General features: G+C 38.9%; 1 protein-coding gene across 2 annotated transcripts; it reads left to right on the forward strand.

Moving 5' to 3' along the window:
* The first annotated feature begins 3,325 nt into the window (after positions 1-3,325).
* LOC307161244 (TSC22 domain family protein 2-like) lies at positions 3,326-20,412 on the forward strand. Of its 2 annotated transcripts, XM_079875866.1 has the most exons (4): positions 3,328-5,358; positions 14,291-14,365; positions 17,436-17,487; positions 18,854-20,412. In XM_079875866.1, the coding sequence occupies exons 1-4, from the start codon at positions 3,860-3,862 to the stop codon at positions 19,169-19,171; spliced, it is 1,944 nt and encodes a 647-aa protein (XP_079731992.1). In that variant the 5' UTR covers positions 3,328-3,859; the 3' UTR covers positions 19,172-20,412. The 2 variants fall into 2 exon arrangements, with proteins under 2 accessions (XP_079731993.1, XP_079731992.1); XM_079875867.1 differs by lacking the exon at positions 14,291-14,365 and having other exon boundaries at positions 3,326-5,358; positions 18,854-20,400.
* The last annotated feature ends 262 nt before the right edge of the window (positions 20,413-20,674 follow it).

Raw genomic sequence — 20,674 nt, forward strand, 5'->3', positions numbered from 1 at the left:
TCCGCGCAGACGACTCACCACCGCCACTGCGACGCTGCACGAAAATAGGCCCTCTCTGATGTGGTCGCATCAGATCAATCTGACTTATCACGACGTAATTAGTTTCACAACGCTAAGTTTTTAACAGAAAATGTCTACATTGATTATTTCCCACCCCCTTTATGGCTCATGAATTAGTTACTATATCTGTCCACACATGAAGTTTTCTGATATCAGGAAAGTCTCAATGATCTTAAAGGATAGTTCACCCCAAAATACAACTTTTGTCATAATTTAGGATATTCGCCCTAATGAAATATTTTGAATAATGATAGTAACAAATCAGTTTTGATTAGCCTACCAATGACTTCTAATTCTGGTTAACTAAAACTAAAACCATAAAAACATTTCCGTTACTACAAATATAGGCCTATTTAAAAAAAACAACAACCTTAAACTTATTTATTTTTTTATCTAGTTGCCAATGCAACATTTCTTACTTTCCTTTAGTTAAACTTGAAAATAAAATGGCAAAAATACACAAGTACTATAACTTTAAATTAAAATATATAATTATTGCACAATATTAATAAAAAGCATAATAATATCTCAATGATACTATGAGGGCAAAATGCACTGTATTCCACTGAATTTCCACAGAAGAAAGATTTTCATTTTTGGGTGAAATATCACTTTAAGTTTATGTGAAGTAATTGTCACTTTGAAAAAGGGATTTTGTTTTTATTACCCCTAGTAAAAGCCGATTTAGTTTCACCTTTGAATATTTATTTTTACATATGGCAAATGTTAAATATCATATCATCAAATTAATATTTACTCAGAATGTAAACAGCAAGCTATCATTTAACAGATATTTAGCTATATAGGGTAGAAACGTTTTTTTTTTTTTGCTTTAATAACTAATTTTTAAATCTACAATTAACTAAACGGTGTTATATGGCAAGTACAAATAGTGCTCATGTTACACCCCACCCCACAACAACAGTGAGGTATAATAGTATAATAGGTGGGGTGGGTTGTTGTAACACCAGGGCCTTGGTCAAAAAACAGCGATGAAGGGGACCGGAACGCAGTTTCCTTCAGTGAAGGCAATAAACTACAGGAGACACTGGCTCCCCTGTGTAACACTAGGAAACATATGTTTTGTACATTCATTTATGTCGTTATTAAATGTATAGGCTACTTATTTTGTTAATCACATTAAATTGTTTTGAACACCAACCCTGTCTTCCTTCAACTCCAGCCCATTTCATTGTAACCATTTTGAAAGAAAAAAGGAAGCCTTTTATTTTTAAATGGCAAACTTACTAAACAATGAGCTAACATGGGATAATGATTCAAAGAACAACAGATAGTCACATTTATAACCATGCCAAACATCAGCCAGCCCAATTTTGTTACATTTTTGTTGGTCCAGTGTGGAGAAAGTAGTTCTAAAACCTTAATGATATTTCTACATTTTTATACATCGTGTTTGTGAGATATATCAAGACTCTGCTGATTCAGATTAAATGAGTTGGCAATATGTTTGCAAACTAAATTAAATGTAAATCCCAAAATCATTTTGTTTGCCTTGTCCATTGACTTCTACAGTCATCTCAGCAGCTGGGTTACATCCATTGTCATTAATGTCAGGACAGATCGTGTGGCAAACAATGACACAAGACACACAACAAAACCATGACATTTACAGGCCAGTCATTGGGGAGGCACACCCATGACTACGGTTATGTTATCTCAACTAATTTTATTTGACAAAGCCAAGAAATATTATTCTAATCACCTGTCACTCCCCTAAATCCAACAGACAACTTAAGATAAAACATAGTAAAACATAAAAAGATTGTTGCATTAGTTGCTTTTAAACATGACTAAAAAATGTGGTTGAAGAGAATATAATAGGCATATACATAAAAACGACCAAATTGATTTTGTGGAACACAATTTTCCAAAACGTTTAACTAGAGCTTTAAGAACTGAATATAAAATAAATCTGTGAAAAATCCACCAGAGGGGTGTCTCTTCCTCAATACCGAACTAAAGCACTTCCGGCTTTTCCTCAAAGTAGGTTAATGGTCGTGTGAATTTACTGTGTGTTATTTCTATATTGCATATTGGCATGTAGAAAACGCAATTATAATATATATTGAACCGAAAAGAAGGATAAAACACCGCCAATAATGGAGGATTCCAGAAGGTTCAAGCTAATCAGAAGTGTGTATGTGTGTGTGTGTGTGCAGAATGCAATTGCTCCCTCTACTGGTCATAGCTGATATTCTACACACAATGCTACTCAATAAGTATAATAAAAACCCATTCATCAATTTGATAACAGCACTGTACAATTGCAGCAGGAAGAGTGGAAATAGCTTCAGGATAAATATACAGAAGAATATATGCATTTCATAGAACAACTGAACATCACTTTGCGACTGAGAGTCTGTGGTCACACAGCCAAGTTGCACTAAAGCCTTTAAAATGGTTTCACTGTTCTCTCATAAATTAGAATATTTTTGTGTGTGATTTTTTACCCCTAAAATTTTGGCTTATTTTTGTTATAGCTTCTAGATGAATAAGTGAACACAATAAAATCAATGAATTCAAGCAAGAATCAACTATAACAGTCAGCATTTTTTTTCCTCATAAATGCCTGGAATGTCAAAATGTGTTTTATGTGTTGTAATTTTATATAGTAGCCTATATGAATTTAAAATATAATAGTTTATTTCATAACAGGCTCCCATTGTAACTTAACTTAGCCTACAGCATGTAGTGAAAATCTTATTATTATCATTAATATTAATATTATTATTATTTTCCCAGGGCATTAGTGAAAACGTCCAGAAGCTTTTATGCGGGCAAGAATGACTTTCATAAAACATTTTTTTCCCCCTTTTCCCTGGTCTTTAACTTGCTTATAGTTGTTAGGCTATATGTTGTGTAGAATGTGATGTGAAAATTCAATGTAATCTTAAATGCTAAAATTGTTTGTAAATCTTTCAATTATGACTGCCTTTCTGTTAATGTTCAACAAGTATATGAATAATAAAAAAAAACGTTCAAAAACAGACTTTCAAAAAAATATTTATTCGAGAAATATTTTACAGGAGTAAAAAGTGCTCATATCTTTTGAGTAGAGTTAAACAAACACGTTTTATGTTAAGACTGGTGACCCCAATGAGACGCAAACCTCGTTATTTTCCCGTTTTAATGTGCATATATTTAAAACGAAAGGGTAAATGAACTTACGCCGTTAGTTTGAGCGTAGGAAGCCGTATTCACGATCCGTTTACGCGCCATGCCTGTTGCGCTCGTTTCCCAGCATGCATCTCGAATTTATATAGCCATCTTGTCGGGAGGTGAAATTTTTAGATTTTCTGTTTCCGAAGTCTGCCAGTTAGTTAGCCATAAACTTTCATTTCTAACCGTTTTCGTAGTTGTTTTGTTAGTATGCCCGAATTTAGTCGCTGAGTTTAGTGCCATAGGAGGCGGGGTTTCAAAGCGCTCGTTCAGGATGTGTTTGATACTTATATGTAGGTAGAGAAGTGAGAGGCAGCAGGGGGAGTGAACGCAGCCGAATCTACGACAGCGGCCTTACACTCACACACCGCCCTTCTGGATCACCAGCATATGAGGATAAGTTAATAACCAACACGTCCTCTTTCATACACCGCTTGTGGAGGTTGTTTTCGTCCGCCGTTCACGCGTCGAAAATGCAACAGGAGAGAAGAGGAAGACCGATGACGCACGATCATCTCGAAAAACTCTGAAATTTCGGGTCCGGTGCCGCAACAATCTGCTGTTTTGTGAAGTCAACAGCGTCTTTAAGGGGTCTCGGTGTCATAAAAAGCTGTTCAGCATGTCGAAGATGCCGGCCAAGAAGAAGAGTTGCTTTCAGATCACGAGTGTGACTCAGGCTCAAGTCGCGGCCAACAGCGCGACCGACGACACCGAGAGCCTGGACGACCCGGATGAGTCCCGGACAGAGGACGTGTCCTCCGAGATATTTGACATGTCCAGGACTGACTATGAGCCTGAGGTCTGTGACATGAGCTCCTCGGAGGAGACTCTGAATAATGTGTGTGAATCAGAGGGGCAGTTGCCCGCTGTCGCCCCCATGAACGGTGGGTTTGTCCCGCGCAACAACCTGGGTCACCAGGGCATCCAGGCCTCTAGTGCTCAAGCCGCGGGCACGTCTCAAGTCACAAATTCATCAAGCGCGACGACCGTAACCAGCTGCAGTTCACGCTTCAGGGTGATTAAGCTTGATCATGGCACCGGAGAGCCCTTCAGGAGGGGCCGGTGGACCTGTATGGAGTATTATGAGAAAGACCTGGATGGCTCTGTGATGAGCAGGACTGTGGATAGTATAAGGCACACCAATGTGACGGAGCCCTTAGCGGATAGGGACAGTGGTCTCGGGGCCACCGTCGGCTCCGTAATGGCTCAGGTGGCACCTGACGCAGGTAGCGACGGGTCATCTTTCACCGGCCCGGGTTCCGGTTCACCCGAGACCTTCAGTAATAAGCCGGCGCCTCCGTCTTCTCAGCAGCAGGTGCTGGGAAACTCTCATGTCGCTGTTCCTCACAGTCTCCATCATGATGGAGGACACCCGGCAGCCCACCTTCAGAAATCTCCCAGCATCCCTCCTCCTCAACTTTATCAACCCCAGTCTAGTGCACACCACCTGCAAAGCCAGCCGGCTCTGATATCAGCCGGTCAGCCTGAATACACCCAGCGTAACATGCCTACAGTCACCCAGACTCACCCCGGAGCAAGCCTTTCTGTCGGACATCAGGGGTCGTCCCCCGTTCCGACCCCATCCGCCGGAGGGATGCAGGTTCTGGGTACAGTAGAAAGCCCCGGAGTCCCTGGAGGTGTTCCCTTAGGGAGCCAGCCGGTGTCGTCGGTCCCAAACCTGGTGCAGCATGTGGGGCTGTTGAGCAGCATCAGCCCTATATCAATTCAGCAATCACCAGTGCCTGGACAATACCAGGCCTCAGGCTTGTCGACGCCGCCACAAAGCACTCAGAACATGCCCACAGCACCAGGGACGGTCGGAGTAGGCGGCGTGCCAGCCTCGAGTTTGCTCACTGCTCTGCCAGGATCTGCAACAGTACCCAACCTTAATACCTCTGCACACAGCCAGGTTCCTCGCAGCGGGACGGCAGCGGGCATCGGCTCTCCTGCCATGGGTTTCAGTCAGGCGGATGAGAGCCGGAGGATGTCTGATGCATCGGCACAGATTCACAGCACAGACATGATGAAGCCCTTAATCACAGAAGGCCTGCAGTTTACCAGTCCGTCTGTCAACAGTCTTTTCGGAATATCCATTCCCATTGATGGGGAGGAGGACAGGTGAGGTGCCATTCATGTTCTGAGCGATTTAAGGGATTTGACTGCCTGAACTTTCACTTTTTATGCAGGGTTCCCACGGTCATGGAAGACCTGGAAATGTCAAGGCATTTTAAAAATGATTTCCAGGCCTGGAAAAATCATTCAAATTATTATGTAGTGAATTCAATAATTAGTCTGTGTGAATGCCATCATTATATAAAAATTAATCTTAAAAAAACCCTTAAAACCATCTTTGAATTTGGTCAAAAGGCGTGGGAACCCTTCTCTTCTTTTTTATCTTGATTTAGTTTTATTATATTTCCCAGAGAGTGTTTTTTATTTATTTATTGAATACACAGGCTCAGGTAATATTTCAAGGATTGTTTGACGATAAAGGGATAGTTCACCCATCATTTACTCACCCTGTCCTGAAGTTGTTCCAAACCTGTATGAATAATTTTGTTTTCTGTTGAACACAAAAGAAGATATTTTGAAGAATGTCGGTTTTGTAACCAAACAGTTGATGGACCCCATTGACTTCCATAGTATTTTTTCCCATTCTATGAAAGTCAGTGGGGTCCATCAGCTGTTTGGTTACCAACATTCTTCAAAATATCATCTTTTGTGTTCAACAGAAGAAAGAAACTCATACAGGTTTGGAACAACTTGAGGGTGAGTAAATGATGACAGAATTTAAATTTTTGGTTGAACTATCCCTGTTATGGGAATGGTGTTAACAAATGTTTAATAGAAGAAAAGAAATGTAGCATAGATTTTAAATCAAGCAATGAGAACAGGCTTTAGTCATTTCATCCTGGTACATTTCCATGCAGTGAGCTTAGCATTAATGTGCAAATGGTTGTGTTGTGAGGAATGCAGTGACATGTGATAGATGTGTGGTTGTTCTCATTAGGGTTGCTATTCCATCTCTTGCTTTTCCACTGCCAGTCAAAAGTTTGGACACACCCACGTTTTTATTATTACTGTTTTTCTCATTTTTGAATAACAGCAAAAGTCATTAAAATAATGGGATAATTTAGTGAAATCACATCTTCATGAGGAACATCCTGCTATTCAGAAACTTTTAAAGCAGTTTGTGTGCTGGACACTTGTCGGCTCCTTGACGCATCCATTTAAAAATGTTTATATTTCCTCATTCACTTGATCGGGAAGGTAGGATGTGGTGATGCTTTTTATCAGGTTGTTTACAATGGCCACAATCGTTGATTTAACATTTTAATGAATTATTATTTTAATTTTTTTATTTGTTGGTAATGAAGTCGGTTTAGTTTAATATACACTATATGTTTGGGGTCAGTAATGTTTTTGAAAAAAAGACTATTATAGTTTTAAGGCTGCATTTACTTGATCAAAAATACAGAAAAACAGTAATACTGTGAAATATTACAATTTAAAATAACTGTTTATTTGAATATATTTTAAAATGTATTTTCCTGTGATCAAAGCTGGATTTTCATCATCATTACTCCAGTCTTCAGTGTCACATGATCCTTCAGAAATCATTCTGATATGATTTGCTGCTTAAGAAACATATCTTCTTATCAATGTTGAACACACTCGTGCTGCTTAATTTCCAGGATTCTTTGATGAAGAGGAAGTTCAAATGATCAGAATTTATTTGAAACATTTTGAATGTTTTAACTGTTACTTTTGATCAATTTGTCCTTGAATAAAAGTATAAATGTCTTAAAAATAAATAAATTAAAAAAAGTACTGACCTCCTAACAGTAGTGTATATGTAAGACATGGGTTGAAGTTGTTTTGAATGTGAACAGTGAGCTTGTATGTTTACTGATATTTTGAAAAGATATGTTTAATATGTGCTAGTATGACAGAACTCAAACAAGCATGCAAACAAAAATGTCTCTTGTTTGCTTCCGGATGTCACAAGAATGCCAGAAATGGCAGTGCTTTCTCAATTGAAAAAGGGGACTGTGCATATCTGGTGACACAGTTTCAGTTGAGAAGTGTCGCTGCTTGGCTTCCTCTTAGATGCTCGACTTTCAGTTCCAGCTTTGCAACTTGTACACAATATATCAACTTGTTGGCATACTCGAGAGGAAATGGTGAACTGTCAAGTGCATTAGATGACTCTGTGGCTTCAGCTTATGTACTATTCAAAGTATAGTGTGAGCAGCTTTAAACTCAAGGGCTTGATGCCTCCTACGTGCCTGTCACTCGCCCAGCCCGGCGGGGTAAAGACGCTTGTCACTAAATGGTGACACCTTTTGTAGCTGATATGCAAAGGGGGGGTCTGTGATAGCGAAGGCCTATCACGTAGCGAACAGTAGACCTCCCCCTATGTTTTACTTGTAGAGATAAGGTTGCTCTACTACATGGTTAAAAACTGTTCTTTATTGCTCTTTTAAAAGACAGAGACAGCCATCACTCCTCATTTATGACTCTAAAGACATGGTTTTCACATTATTTACTGAATGTATAGGGGCACAAGGGTCATCTGACAGGCAGTTGTTCGGATAACGTGTCGAGTGATTTCCACAAGACGGCATTCCTGTTCAGGAATTACTGAAATATTTTGTGGATGCCATGCATATGTCTTTGAGGGAACAAACGTACAAAAGTATTTAAAAATTGTTCACCTAGCAGATGCTGTTATTGTTTTCCTTTAGTTGCCTAATGCAGTGGTTTGGCTGGCACAGCTCACACCTTCACAGGTTAGGTTTTTGTCATTTTTTGGAGATTGATTATAGATTTAAATTAGGGATGCACAATACTGTATATCGGCCACCATATCGGTATCGGCCGATATATGTTATCGTTATCGTTACCGATAAATAATGAATTATTTCCTTCAGCTAAGACACTTCAGATGTGCACGGTTCGCTATGACGTTTTTGAGATGCTTAAAATATGATTGAAATCACTTCAAAAAGGAAAATGCAGTCATGGATTTTAATGGTGAGACTTTTGTTTTTTTAATAAGGCTCTCAAAAATTATTCAAAAAAAATTTATCGGACAATATATCGGTTATCGGCTTTCAAAAAAAGTTATCTGTATCGGCCAAAATTTTCATATTGGTGCATCCCTAATTTAAATAATGTATAGAATTTTTTTAAACATCAGTCAATATATTAAAATCAAAATTAAATTTAAGAAATGAGTAAAAGTTTGTGGTCAATTATTTAAATTTTTTTTTTTTTTTTTTAAAGGAATTATTACTTTTATTCAGCAAGGATACATTAACTTGATCAAAAGTGGCAGTGAAGACATTTAGAATGTTACAAAATATTTTAAATAAATGCTGTTCTTTGAAATTCTATTCCTCAAAGAATTCTGAAGATAAATTGACATTTTCACAAAAATATTAGCAGTAAAACCTTGATAAGCATTTCTAGTAATCAAATCAGCATATTAGAATGATTAGAGGGAGAATGTGACACTGAAGACTGGAGTAATGATGCTGAAAATTCAGCTTTGACATCACAGGAATAAATCATGTTTCAAAATGCATTAAAAAAAAGAAAACATTTATTTTTAAATTGTAAAATAGTTTTTAGATAAATGCAACCTTGGTGAGCAAAAGAGACTTATTTTAAACTACTCAATTTTTTTTTTTTTTAGAACCCGACATGACATGACAACTTCATGACGGTTAAACATGTCTTGCACCAATTCTCATTGCTGTAATAAAATCATTACTTTTAATCATTTTTAAATTTTCCTTAAGCAAAATGTAACTTTTTTTTTTTTTTTTTTTTTTTTAGTGAAATGACATGGACGTGTATTGTGAAATCCACCCAATCAGTTTCAACTAACAAACACTGATTGTGTCACATGGTCATTCACAACATAGACCAAAGTTACAGTTGGTTATTACTTTGTCCCAAATGTGATGTTGTTTTGACATTTTAAGTCTTGGGATTATAAATCTAACATCTGAAAGTGTTTTCCATGAATTAGCTCATTGTACAACAAGAGATCAGATTTTGCCCCATCTGCTGGTGAGAATGTCGAACCTCTTCTGTTTTTGCCGCCTTTTTGAGATATGATGATGCACGCTGGCATATAACATCCCTGGCAAATAACCAGTTATGTAAGGCAGACCAATTGAACATGAAGACTAGCATTAAAAAGTTAAAGCCGGCCTTTAGTTGGCATTACCTTCAGCTTTCAGGGCTCCGTTAGTTTTGTTTGTTGATCAAAACAATTGTTTGACCTACTTTACTAGTCGTAAGCAAGTACAGATCATTTGTCAAGTGTCATACAGTGATTCATTTGTGCAACTGTGTTTCGATCTTTCAACACCAGCGCAGGTCAGAATGTACCTTTCACACAATCTTGCCATTCTCTCAATCTCTGATCTTAAAGCGTCTTTGTATGCGGCAAGCATTCCCTTCCTCTTTCTTTTAAAACTCTCAACACCTCCATCCCAGGTAACACTGCTGACAGTAAAGCAGTTCACAATCTGTCTTCAGTCTTCTGAACACGCTCTTCATGTACTTCCTGTGGGGGAACTTCTGTAGGCCTTTGCTCATGTAGAGCTCCGATCTCCGTTTTGTCTTAGGAATAAAAGCTGCTGCTTTCATGTTGTGCAAGCCGGCAGTCACACTAAATCTCTAAGCATGCAAAATATTTCACACTTATAAGTGACTGATTTGGCACACTGGGTAGGCAGCAACCCCATGTATCATACAAATAGCACTACTTATGTAAAGTGCACTAATTGATTCCAATAGCTAACATCACAATACTCTAAGCATAAAAAATACACAGCACACTCAAGTTTTGAATACGTCATAAATACTTTTTGTAAGAATGGGTCGATATCAATACCTTTTTTCAAGTCCGATACCGGCAATCTTGAGTATCTGCCAAGCCCGATACAGATGCAAATTCGATACAAGTACTGTTTTTTTTTCTTTATCAGTTTATTAATGTTTAGCAGACAAAGAGAAGAGAGATTGTGTGTGCACAACACCCTTGTGTATTTCACTCTTTTTCATCAGGGGTTTAAAGTATAGAAGTTTAGTAATTGAATTCTAGTTCCAGATGAGTATCATTCAGTCCGCTCCTGATCTCCGTTTCTTCTACTTGTTGTTCCGTCTACTCAATTTAATTTTTTGACTGTGAAACAACGGCCCAGGCAGACTAAAGGGCCCTACACACCGGGACGAATATCGGCGCGCGTTATTCGCCAGCGTTTTTCAACGCGTTTTTTGTGTTCACACCCAAGCGATTTTCGCTGACGATGAGCCGAGAAAACAGAAACCACTCCATAACAGTTCTCTTTTATCAAGATTTTGTAGTCGCTGTCGCGTTTGTCATATGTTCCGACACCAACGAGACCAGCAGCTCTACAATCATATTGCCTTGCATCTTCCTCGTCTTATTTCTTCCCGGCAGTGTAGACGCTACTTGCCGTATATCTTCTTCGCCGTTACGTATGTGTGCTCGGCAAGACCGTTTTGTGTTTGAGCGCCCCCAAATTGTGTTTTACTGTAACTTCAGAAGCTCCAGATACGTGAACAAAAGCGCCAATCTCATTGGTCGGATAGTTTTTGACGCGGCGCGTCAAACCAAAAAAACGAACCCGAGGCGTTTTTTAAAAAATGACGCTTTTCCACATGACGTTTTTCGCGCCGGTGTGCACACTCACATTGGCGCCCTTTGTTTAGTCACGAGGCGTTAAACGTCGGCGAATATCGCGCGCGAAATTCGTCCCGGTGTGAACAGGCCTTAAAGGTGTCGTCAGGTTTACTGTGTGTAACGGTGTAGCCTATTGGATTCATGCAGCTCTTAAAGTGACAGCAGCCTAATAAATCTGCTGCAGTCATTATTCTTAATCAAACAACAAAAGACACAGATACAATCACTCACTGCTCTTGAATGTATAACTTTTGTAGGTTTTTTAGGATTCGTCTATATGTAATGTATACAGCAGTGTTATTTTACATTTGATTACTATATTAAATTTCTGTTGTAGGCTATTACTTATCTGAATACCACTGTTAGTACATCTTCCTGAAAAACCTAAAAGCACTGTTCATTTCGTTTGTATTTTTGTTCTGTTGTAATTTTTGTCGGTTTAGTTTGTAATTATTGTAATTTGTTCTTATTGTATTGCTGACTGTTTACTTGTCTTCTGTAACTGTTTTGAAGACTTTTTACTTACATTAACCTAGTATTGGTTTTTGCTGAAGTGTCGATTATTGTGAAATTTTACTGACTGTTAAGGGTGTGTCTGAGGGTTGCGCTGCGGGGCTACTGACCCGACAGTGGAACGCAACTTGATTTTGTGAGGCTATTGGCCCTGCCCAACACATTGTTAGCCCTGGCTCGCACTGGCCTGACAGTGGAAAAGCGGCTAATGATGCCAAAATATGCTGCTTATGTAGACTGCTCACTCATCTCAGCCTTGTGAGACCGTCCCTTTAGGCAGATCACATTTTGAATATTGGATGGACTTTTGAAATGCTTTGTTTTGGTTGTCAGTGTCATGATTCTTCCTCATTTCACATGTTCTAATTGAAAATGCATTTTCTCTGATCCACTTCAGAGGTATAAATAATAATGTACGATTACACTGACCTCAGTGATGAAATTATAATATTTGCTTGAAACGCAGTTTTTTTTTTATTTAACCACTGTTATGGTTACCCTGACCTGGTTACCTTATTTTACAAGATACATGTATATAGTGTGTTTTTCGTTTCTTAGAATAGCTCATGTGTAACATTAACCATACAGTTGGAATCTACAGAAAATGCATATTTGTCTCAACACGTAGCTGTAGTCGAATGCTTTCTAAGCAACGATCCCGATGTTTATTGGATCCAGATATAATCTGCCGTCCCCATGAGGTTACATGCATAGTAAGAAGAAAAAGAGCCCTTTGGAGGAGTGTGGTGGTGGGGTCTCGGCCCCCACCGGAGAGCAGCCAGTGTTCCACGGATTCTAGGAAAAGCTGTTTGCTCAGAGTCCAGATATTCACACATGTGGTAAATCTACTCCTGTCCCCTCCCATTCCTATATAGAGGGCTATATGGAGAGGAGGGTCTCCTCCTCCCTAACTGCTGTAGCCCTCCCATCCTGATATAGAACATTCTGTCCTTTTACTTTAAAGGCCCTGATAGTTTGGGGAAATGGAGTTGATGGTTACCGTCTGTGGTCCCCTACCTCGCCGAGACATCACAAGATCTTAAGTGATCACTGACCAATCTTTATTTAGATGCTTAGGACTCATAATTCTATCTTTAAGTGTCATTGAGACTTTTTAAAGGACAAGTTCGGTATTTTACACTTAAAGCCCTGTTTACAGATCGTTTCTGATGAAATAGAACGGTTAAGATTAAAATGTGGACACATGCTGCTGTCCCGAGAATTTTAGGTTTATTTCGCTTTCCCCCCCACCTACACAATGGCAGCCTATGGGCACTGGAACAATCCTTCATAAAACGCATTAAACTTTCGTTTACAAAGACGTGAAACTCACCGAGTGGTCAGGGGTGTTCAATGATATGCTCACAAAAAAATCGCTGCAAAAGATGCTTTCCAACAGGTGTTTTACCATTCGTTGTAAAACTGTGGATCTATTTTTCCAAACGTCTCACACCTGTAGATTCTTCCGTTGAGAGCTTGAATAATAAACACTCCAGCCCAGTTGGTGGCGATAATGCACCTTTGCCAATTACAAGCAAACCACTGGCATTTAATTGAATACACAGAAGAAGCAGAAGAAGAAGCGGCGGAGTAATACCGTACTGCACACAGCCCATCCAATTCAAGTCAATGGAGGAGACAAAAACTACGATAAAACCTGTTGGAAAGCATCTTTTGCAGCGATTTTTGTGTGAGCATACCAGTGAACACCCCTGACCACTCGGTGAGTTTCACGTCTTTGTAAACGAAAGTTTAATGCGTTTTAGGAAGGATTGTTCCAGTGCCCATAGGCTGCCATTGTGTAGGTGGGGGGGAGAAGCGAAATAAACCTAAAATTCTCGGGACAGCAGCATGTGTCCACATTTTAATCTCAACCGTTCTATTTCATCAGAAACGATCTGTAAACAGGGCTTTAAGTGTAAAATACCGAACTTGTCCTTTAAAGTTATAGGCTAATACATGCTATTTACCTGTGACTTGGCAATATAAATACAAATTCTGTATCTACATTTTTATTGTCATTTAGATTTCATATATCTATGTATTTGTTCTAAAATGGTTTTAAATGGGAACTTTGCTGCAAATTATATAGTGCGATAATTAAAGCTAAAGAGAAAATCTAGTGACGTACACTACAGTTCAAACGTTTGGAGTACTTTTATTCAGCAAGGATGCATACAATTATGCTACAGTAAAGACTTATAATGTTATAAAGACTTGTATTTCAAATAAATGCTGTTTTTTAAAAACTTTCTATTCATCAAAGAATCACAAAAAAGTGTCATGGTTCACAAAAATTAGCCTAAGCAGCAAAGCTGTTAAGAGATATTTCTAGTCAAATCATATTAGAAATTCTGAAGGATCATGTGATGCTGCTGAAAATATTCAGTCTTATTATATATATATATAAATATATAAATTATCAGAGAACATAGTAAGAGACTAATTTAAAAAAATCGAACTGACCCCATACTTTTGATTATAAGAGATGCAATCAAAACGCCTATCTTAGTGTTCTCGTACTTGCAAGTGGCGAGACAAGGATTGATTGTCAAACTAATCTGATGACATGATCATGAAACCTAATGGTCACAAAAGAGAATTAAAATCATTGCAATCATGTTGCTTAATTTGCAGTAGTGAACAAACATCTGATATATTTCCCAGTTAACCTCAGTTGTTCTTTTGGATGTTTTTACTACAGTCTGAGCAGACTACAAATCAACCCTCCTTTGATTTCCTCTTTGGCCTGAACTTTTCATTTCTCACGTAACTTTTTCTATTTCTCTCTTTCTGCTGGATGGAGTGCAGGAATCCCTCCACAGCTTTCTACCAAGCTTTCCAGTCTGGCAGTAGGCTGAAGGACTCAAAGATGACCTGTGATAGGTACAGTAATGGGACAGACCCTGGTGTGACGCAAATGACGTTTGAAGTGTGCTGCATGGGGCGGGCATGGCTTTGAGGCTTACATGGTGCTCTCTGCAGTGGAGCTCAGCGCAAACATAACCTCATAATGCTCATATGCAAATTGCAATATTAATCAATGTGGGCTAAAATCCTATGGGAAAATGGGATACTGAATCGTGTTTCAAACGCATTGCTTTCCATTAACACAATTAATTAGCTGAAGCCAGTGTTGAGCTGCAGATAAGGATTTATGCCGATAGGATAATTTGTTGTTTTTAGGAATGTGCAAAAGCAAAAATGTTCATAATTGGGCTAGTCGGTTAGTTTCTGAACATCTAGTTGACTGGACTTGAGCATCTCCAATTAAATGCACCACAGCTAAAGACCTTAAATTTACTAGTCAGTTGTTCAACGACTGGTTGCCCAACCTGGCCTATCATAAGTAGTGGTCGACCGTAGGGCTGGGTGATAAGCTATATCATATCGAGATCGCAATAATATTTACGTCGATAGCGATGATAAGCTCGATATTACAGAAACACAGCAGAAATAAACGCAACAACAGGCAGTCAGTGCATGTCGATAAGTGATTTCTGCGTGTCTCTGTGTGTGTATGAGTGGCACTGTTTCGTCTGATACACAAACTCGCACAGTGTGGCTCACAGTGTTTTCAGCGTCTATCGTCTCAATATACGAGGACATGAACACATGAACTTCATCTCAAGAGCTGCTTTGAGAGTCACTTCACAAACTTTTCACAGTTTCATTTGTGAAAAACTATCGACCAATACACACTGATACTCATAAATAAAAATAAAAAACATCAAAATAAAAGTTAATTTTAACTTGAAATTATTACATAAATATATCACTACTGTAGCCTTTACTAAAATGTACTTCTGAAAGTAATAATACTATTCAAGGTAATAATGAACATTAACATCTTAAAGCTACACTGTGTAGGATTTTCTCCCATCTAGCAGTGAAATTGTTTATGACTACCAACTGAATATTACTTTCTAGCCCCTCCCATTCCGAGGGCTTTTTAACTCCTACGGTGGCCGTATTATTTAAAAATCTATAACAAAGTGTTTTTTGCTAAGAATCAACTTAAAAAATAACACAGTGTAGCTTTGTGTAGCCACCTGACTGCTGCAGATTCATTTCAGCGTTGATCGTGTTGCCATTGAAACGCATAAATTCGAGTCATGAACCGCTCCGAGTTTAACGTCACTGGTTTCCATCTCTTGCAAATTACAGTAGTTATGGCGTGAACAAAGCATAAGCTGGTTGTTTTGGATCAGGAGGAACTGTAAAAGACGGCTGCTGTTTCGGTTGCGGTGCTCGGTGACTGACGACTGTCTAACTCTGCATAGCATGAAATGCGCTGATGACGTGATGTCAATGTATATATAGATATAAATACATTTAGACCACTTCACCTAGTGATTGCTATCAGGTTGTGAAGAGACTTTCAAGCAGCATAACAAAAAAAATATCTGGAACAAATCACCTACCCTGCCTATAATATGGCTATTTGTGTCGCTTTGATGTGATATCTCTTCTGAGTCAGCCTGGTTTTTTGACACTAACCTTACATTCTCAACTCACAACATCTTGTTTTTAAAGACAAGAATAAGTAGTTGCATAAGACAAGCGATCCTTTGTTTGTATGGACAAGCCTGCAAAAGCTTTATGAGAGCCTTTAAATACCTTTGCTTGGCTCAAGGTTATCAGCAGCCTTTGCTGTGGTCTTGGATATGTTGCAAGACTGGATCTAATTCATCAGTCGAACAAGTTCCCCAACATACTGTTTCTTTTAAGTGCAAAGATTCTGCTTAAAATAATCTTTGGTCAATATTTTGACTCTGTGACATTACAGAGGATGAGATGCATTGTACATGTTTGTGCGACTTGAAACTGCGAGACAGCACTGACCACGTCACTTTTTTTTTTGTCACTTTTGAACTTTTCTTTACTTTTGAGATTGTATATTTCTCCAACAATTACGTATGCATGTGTACGTGCTTGTGAAAACTATCATTACAACAACATGGAGAGCCATTTAGTCTCCCAAATTGTGTCTCTTAAATGGACCTTTTATGGTTGATGCTAATCTGTTTTTCCTGTGAAAGTAAATTGTAGGGAAAAGTACAGAATGTCTCTGAATCAGTGTCATCATTGCTTGTCTTGACTTTCTACACACGTGATCTACTTCAGTGTATTGGATGGATTGATGGGTTGAAAAAAAAAGCAACAGCAGCATGTATACAAAAAATGTTAACAAATACACAGTTGAAAATAGAACATTGTTAATAAGACACAATAGTTCCAAATTAGTCTTATTATTATTTTCTATTTTAATATATTTTAAAATGGTATTTATTTCTGTGATGGTAAAACTGAATTTTCCGCATCATTACTTTACTTCCAGACTTCCAGTGTCACATGATCCTTCTGAAATCATTCTAATGTAATTCTCATGTGACGCACAAGATGCAATTGATATTATTAGCAATTATTGATTGATATTATTGAAAAAGTTGAGCTTTTCAGGATTCTTTTATGTATAGACAGTTAAAAAAAATCCATCCAATCCCATCCATCCATCCATCCATCCATCCATCCATCGGGACGTGATTATTTTCTTGTGCATGTTTCTAAACTGAGTTAACTCTACACCCTCTTTGGACAAAACCCTGTATGAGTATCAGATGGAGGCTTCCGCCGTCCCCGTCCCCCCCCCCGCCCACATAGCACTGTACTCTTCTGTACTGTTAGAGCTGTTTGCGGTGGTTAGTTATCGTTATGAGGGGCTGCTCCACGAGCTGCTCGATTTTCATGATTTTAGCACGATTTGTTGGAAGATTGATATGTGTGTGTGCATGTGGCGCAATATGACATGAAGAAACGCAACACTATGTTTGGAGAGGGAAGCAGCAACAGGAGCAGTTTTCTTCTTTAATGTACAGGCTTTAAATGTCTGCAAAATGGTTATGATGTTTTTATGCAGCAGATGTTTTAAATAAGACTTTTTTTCCAATTGCAGTGCCTCTGGAGCAAGTGTGGTCGCCATTGATAATAAAATAGAGCAAGCAATGGTAAGTTTTTCATTTATTTATATATGTAAAAATAAAAATATTATTTCATAAGAGATTAAAGATACATTTTCAGTTTTCGTGTAATGTTGCTGTTTGAGAATGAAAAGGGTCTGCAAAGTTACAAAACACAGTCACTCCAGAGATAGTTATTCTCTCTATTATTAACTGTTTCTGAACTCCCTGAAACTTTGTATTCTTTAGTTTTCTTCCGGGAAAGTACGCCTCACACAATATCCTTCATTTACATATGCAAAACAAAAGGACAAAGCCTGGTTGAGTTGTGTTAGTAGTGTGTTGAAACTCGCGGTTTCTGACATTTCTGAAACCTGCTCGACCAATTGGTCAACGGTTGACCAATCACAAAACACTTGGGCCTTTCGCACCGGAGGAAACTTTTCATAGTTCCTAGAACTATTGGCAGAAGTACCCGGATTTTGGCGTGTTCTCACCGCAGGAACTTGAAACGATTTTTCTTCTAGGAACTCCTTTTGGAGGAACTAATTTAGCTCCTACTTCAGAGTCGGGTCTAAACCAGCACTATAGGAACTATCCGTGACGTTAGTGTACGCTGATCGGCCGAACACATGCAAAACGCTAGCACCCGCCATTTAAAAAAAAAGCTGTGTAAACACAGATTATAGCCTATATATTTACTCCAGAAACTAACTCTACGAACATGGAAAACAGTGATAGATGGGTCTCTTAACCTTTACGCTGAGGAGAAAATCCAACACAACTTTGAGTGGACCAAGCAAAAGCAACTCAGTTAGCAACACTGGACATCAACAACACTGCATACACTAATAACTTTTCATATAACTATTAACGTATTAGACAGAACTGTTAGACAGATCGTAAACTAATGAACGCGGAGAATGCGAGCACTGTGTGCTCAGACTCTGGCGTTCTCAGCGCCGCCAAAATAAAAGTCACAACAACAAGTGCGGCTTACGTCACTTCAGAGTTCCTACTGGCGGTGCGAATGCAACAGGAAAATGTTCCTAGGGGAACCATTAGCTCTCGGGGGAACCATCCTGGTGGCTAGTTCCTAGAACTAAGTTCCTTGAACAACCCGGTGCGAAAGTCCTTACTGATCCAACTGGCCAATCAGAGCACATTTTGCTTTTCAGAAGGAGGGGCTTCATAGAGACAGAGAGAACTAAACACAGTGTTACTGACAGACTGGGAAGAGAGGTGCTGCAACAATATCAAACATGTTTTTTTTTTTTACGTTTAAGCATTAACCTATTCAAGTAGACCCCAAAAACAAAATCAAGACTGTAAAAGGGCATAATAGGTTCTCTGTAATAATAGTTAATTTTTGAATGGGCTCTGATGCTGAAATTATGTCATGTTTTGGCTCTAGGATTTAGTGAAAAGTCATCTGATGTATGCCGTGCGGGAGGAGGTGGAGGTGTTGAAGGAGCAGATAAAGGAGCTCTTTGAGAGAAACTCTGTGCTGGAGCGAGAGAACGCTGTGCTCAAATCTCTAGCCAACAGCGAGCAACTTTCCCAACTCACCGTCCAGCCCAACTCCAACCCATCCAACTCTCCCTCCCAGCTCGGGTCCATCCCGGGTCAGGCCCAGGCCCAGCCCCAACTTCAGCCTTACCTTCAGCTAGACGGCAATACGACCCTGGACTCCCTGCCACGACAACCACAGCCCAACGTCACCTCCGCCTGAAGCCTGTGCGAATGACGCATATATCATTACAACAGCAGAAAACCTGGCTCGTTCACTACTTCGCTGAGCGAGCATGTTGTCTGCGTTTTCTGCTCGGGTGCAACATGCTAGCATGCCCGTGGACCACGGTCTCGATCGGGGCTCCCGTAAGGCCCATTCCCCCCTGGACGAGGTGGAGAGTTTGTGAAGAGAGTTATTTTTTTAATAAAGAGAATCCAGCCATGAAAGCGGTGTATTTTTTAGCATTGCAGTTTTCATGTTGTAAGAAGCGAGAGTCTATTTTCAGAGCCACCGTACTTCACATGATTTCGATTCACCTGTCAAGTTCAATTGTACTGTTTGTTATTTATTATAGGGCTGCTATTTTCAGAGAGGAACAATGTCACCGAAGCCGATAAGTTCGAGAGGAACCTTTTCGATTCATAAATCCGACAGTAATTGGTCATAAATCCAAGCAAGCAGTCTTACATTATCAATCATCAATGCAACCATAAACAGTGTGTAGAGTTCAAACACTAACAGCGAAGTTTCTCTGTGGATAAAGAATGTGAACCTGGCGTGAATGTACATTTTGTATAGTATAAAGAGTAAAAAGAGCGTAACAAGTTTGTACAGGTTTGTGGGTGAAGATCAAAACTGAATCCTCAATGATCCTCCCTGATGAAGAATGCTTCAGTTCTGTTGCTAGTATGTTGGAAAAAGAAGTCAGTTGCCATATTCTCCTGCCCGCTACCCTGATGTCTCATGTTTTTGGGGTTGGGAAAGGGGATTTAAAAGAAAAAAAGAAAAACTGTGAAATTGTTCAACCTACTTTGTAACCAAAGATGCAAAGCTGTGTAATTATTATTATTTTTTCTTTCTTTTTTTTTCTTTTGTTATGCGCACTATGTACTTTTTTTTTTTTTTTATGTTCCTCACAACAAATCTTTTTGTTGCTTTTAGGCATGTTCTGCATGATCTGTTATCTGTAAATGTCAAACCACTTTCTTACCTCATATTTGTATTGGGCACTCATTGTAAGTAGTCTGTGAATGGTGTCAGCGGCGGAAGGAGATATGGAGGTGATGGTGAGGAGAAAAAAAATGAACTAGTGTGTGTGATGCACTAGCCACAGAAAATGAAGTGAGCCATGTTTTGTTCATTTAAATGGTGTTTGAATTTCATATGCCAATAGTTTTGTTACATTGCAAATTTTAATGTATTTAAATAAATGCAATATTCAAATTACAAAAGTGCTTAGGAATATTTGTATTAATGCATTATATTTTGGTAGAAACAGGTGGTTAAATTGTCTGCCACGCTTTATGAACCATGATGATTATTTTCGCAGTATAAGTCTCACATGACAACACTGTCGGCAGTGACTTCCCCACACTGAGAGGAAACATGATGGATTTACCTTGATGTGTGCGTTGCTGATACACACCACTTGTGCTTTTTACGTATTCAATATTAAGTTGAAGTATACAGCATATAACATTTCAGGCTCAAAAAAGACCCACA

This window comes from Squalius cephalus (genome assembly GCF_949319135.1).
Source record: "Squalius cephalus genome assembly, chromosome: 7".
In the NCBI taxonomy this organism is placed as follows: Eukaryota; Metazoa; Chordata; class Actinopteri; order Cypriniformes; family Leuciscidae; genus Squalius; species Squalius cephalus.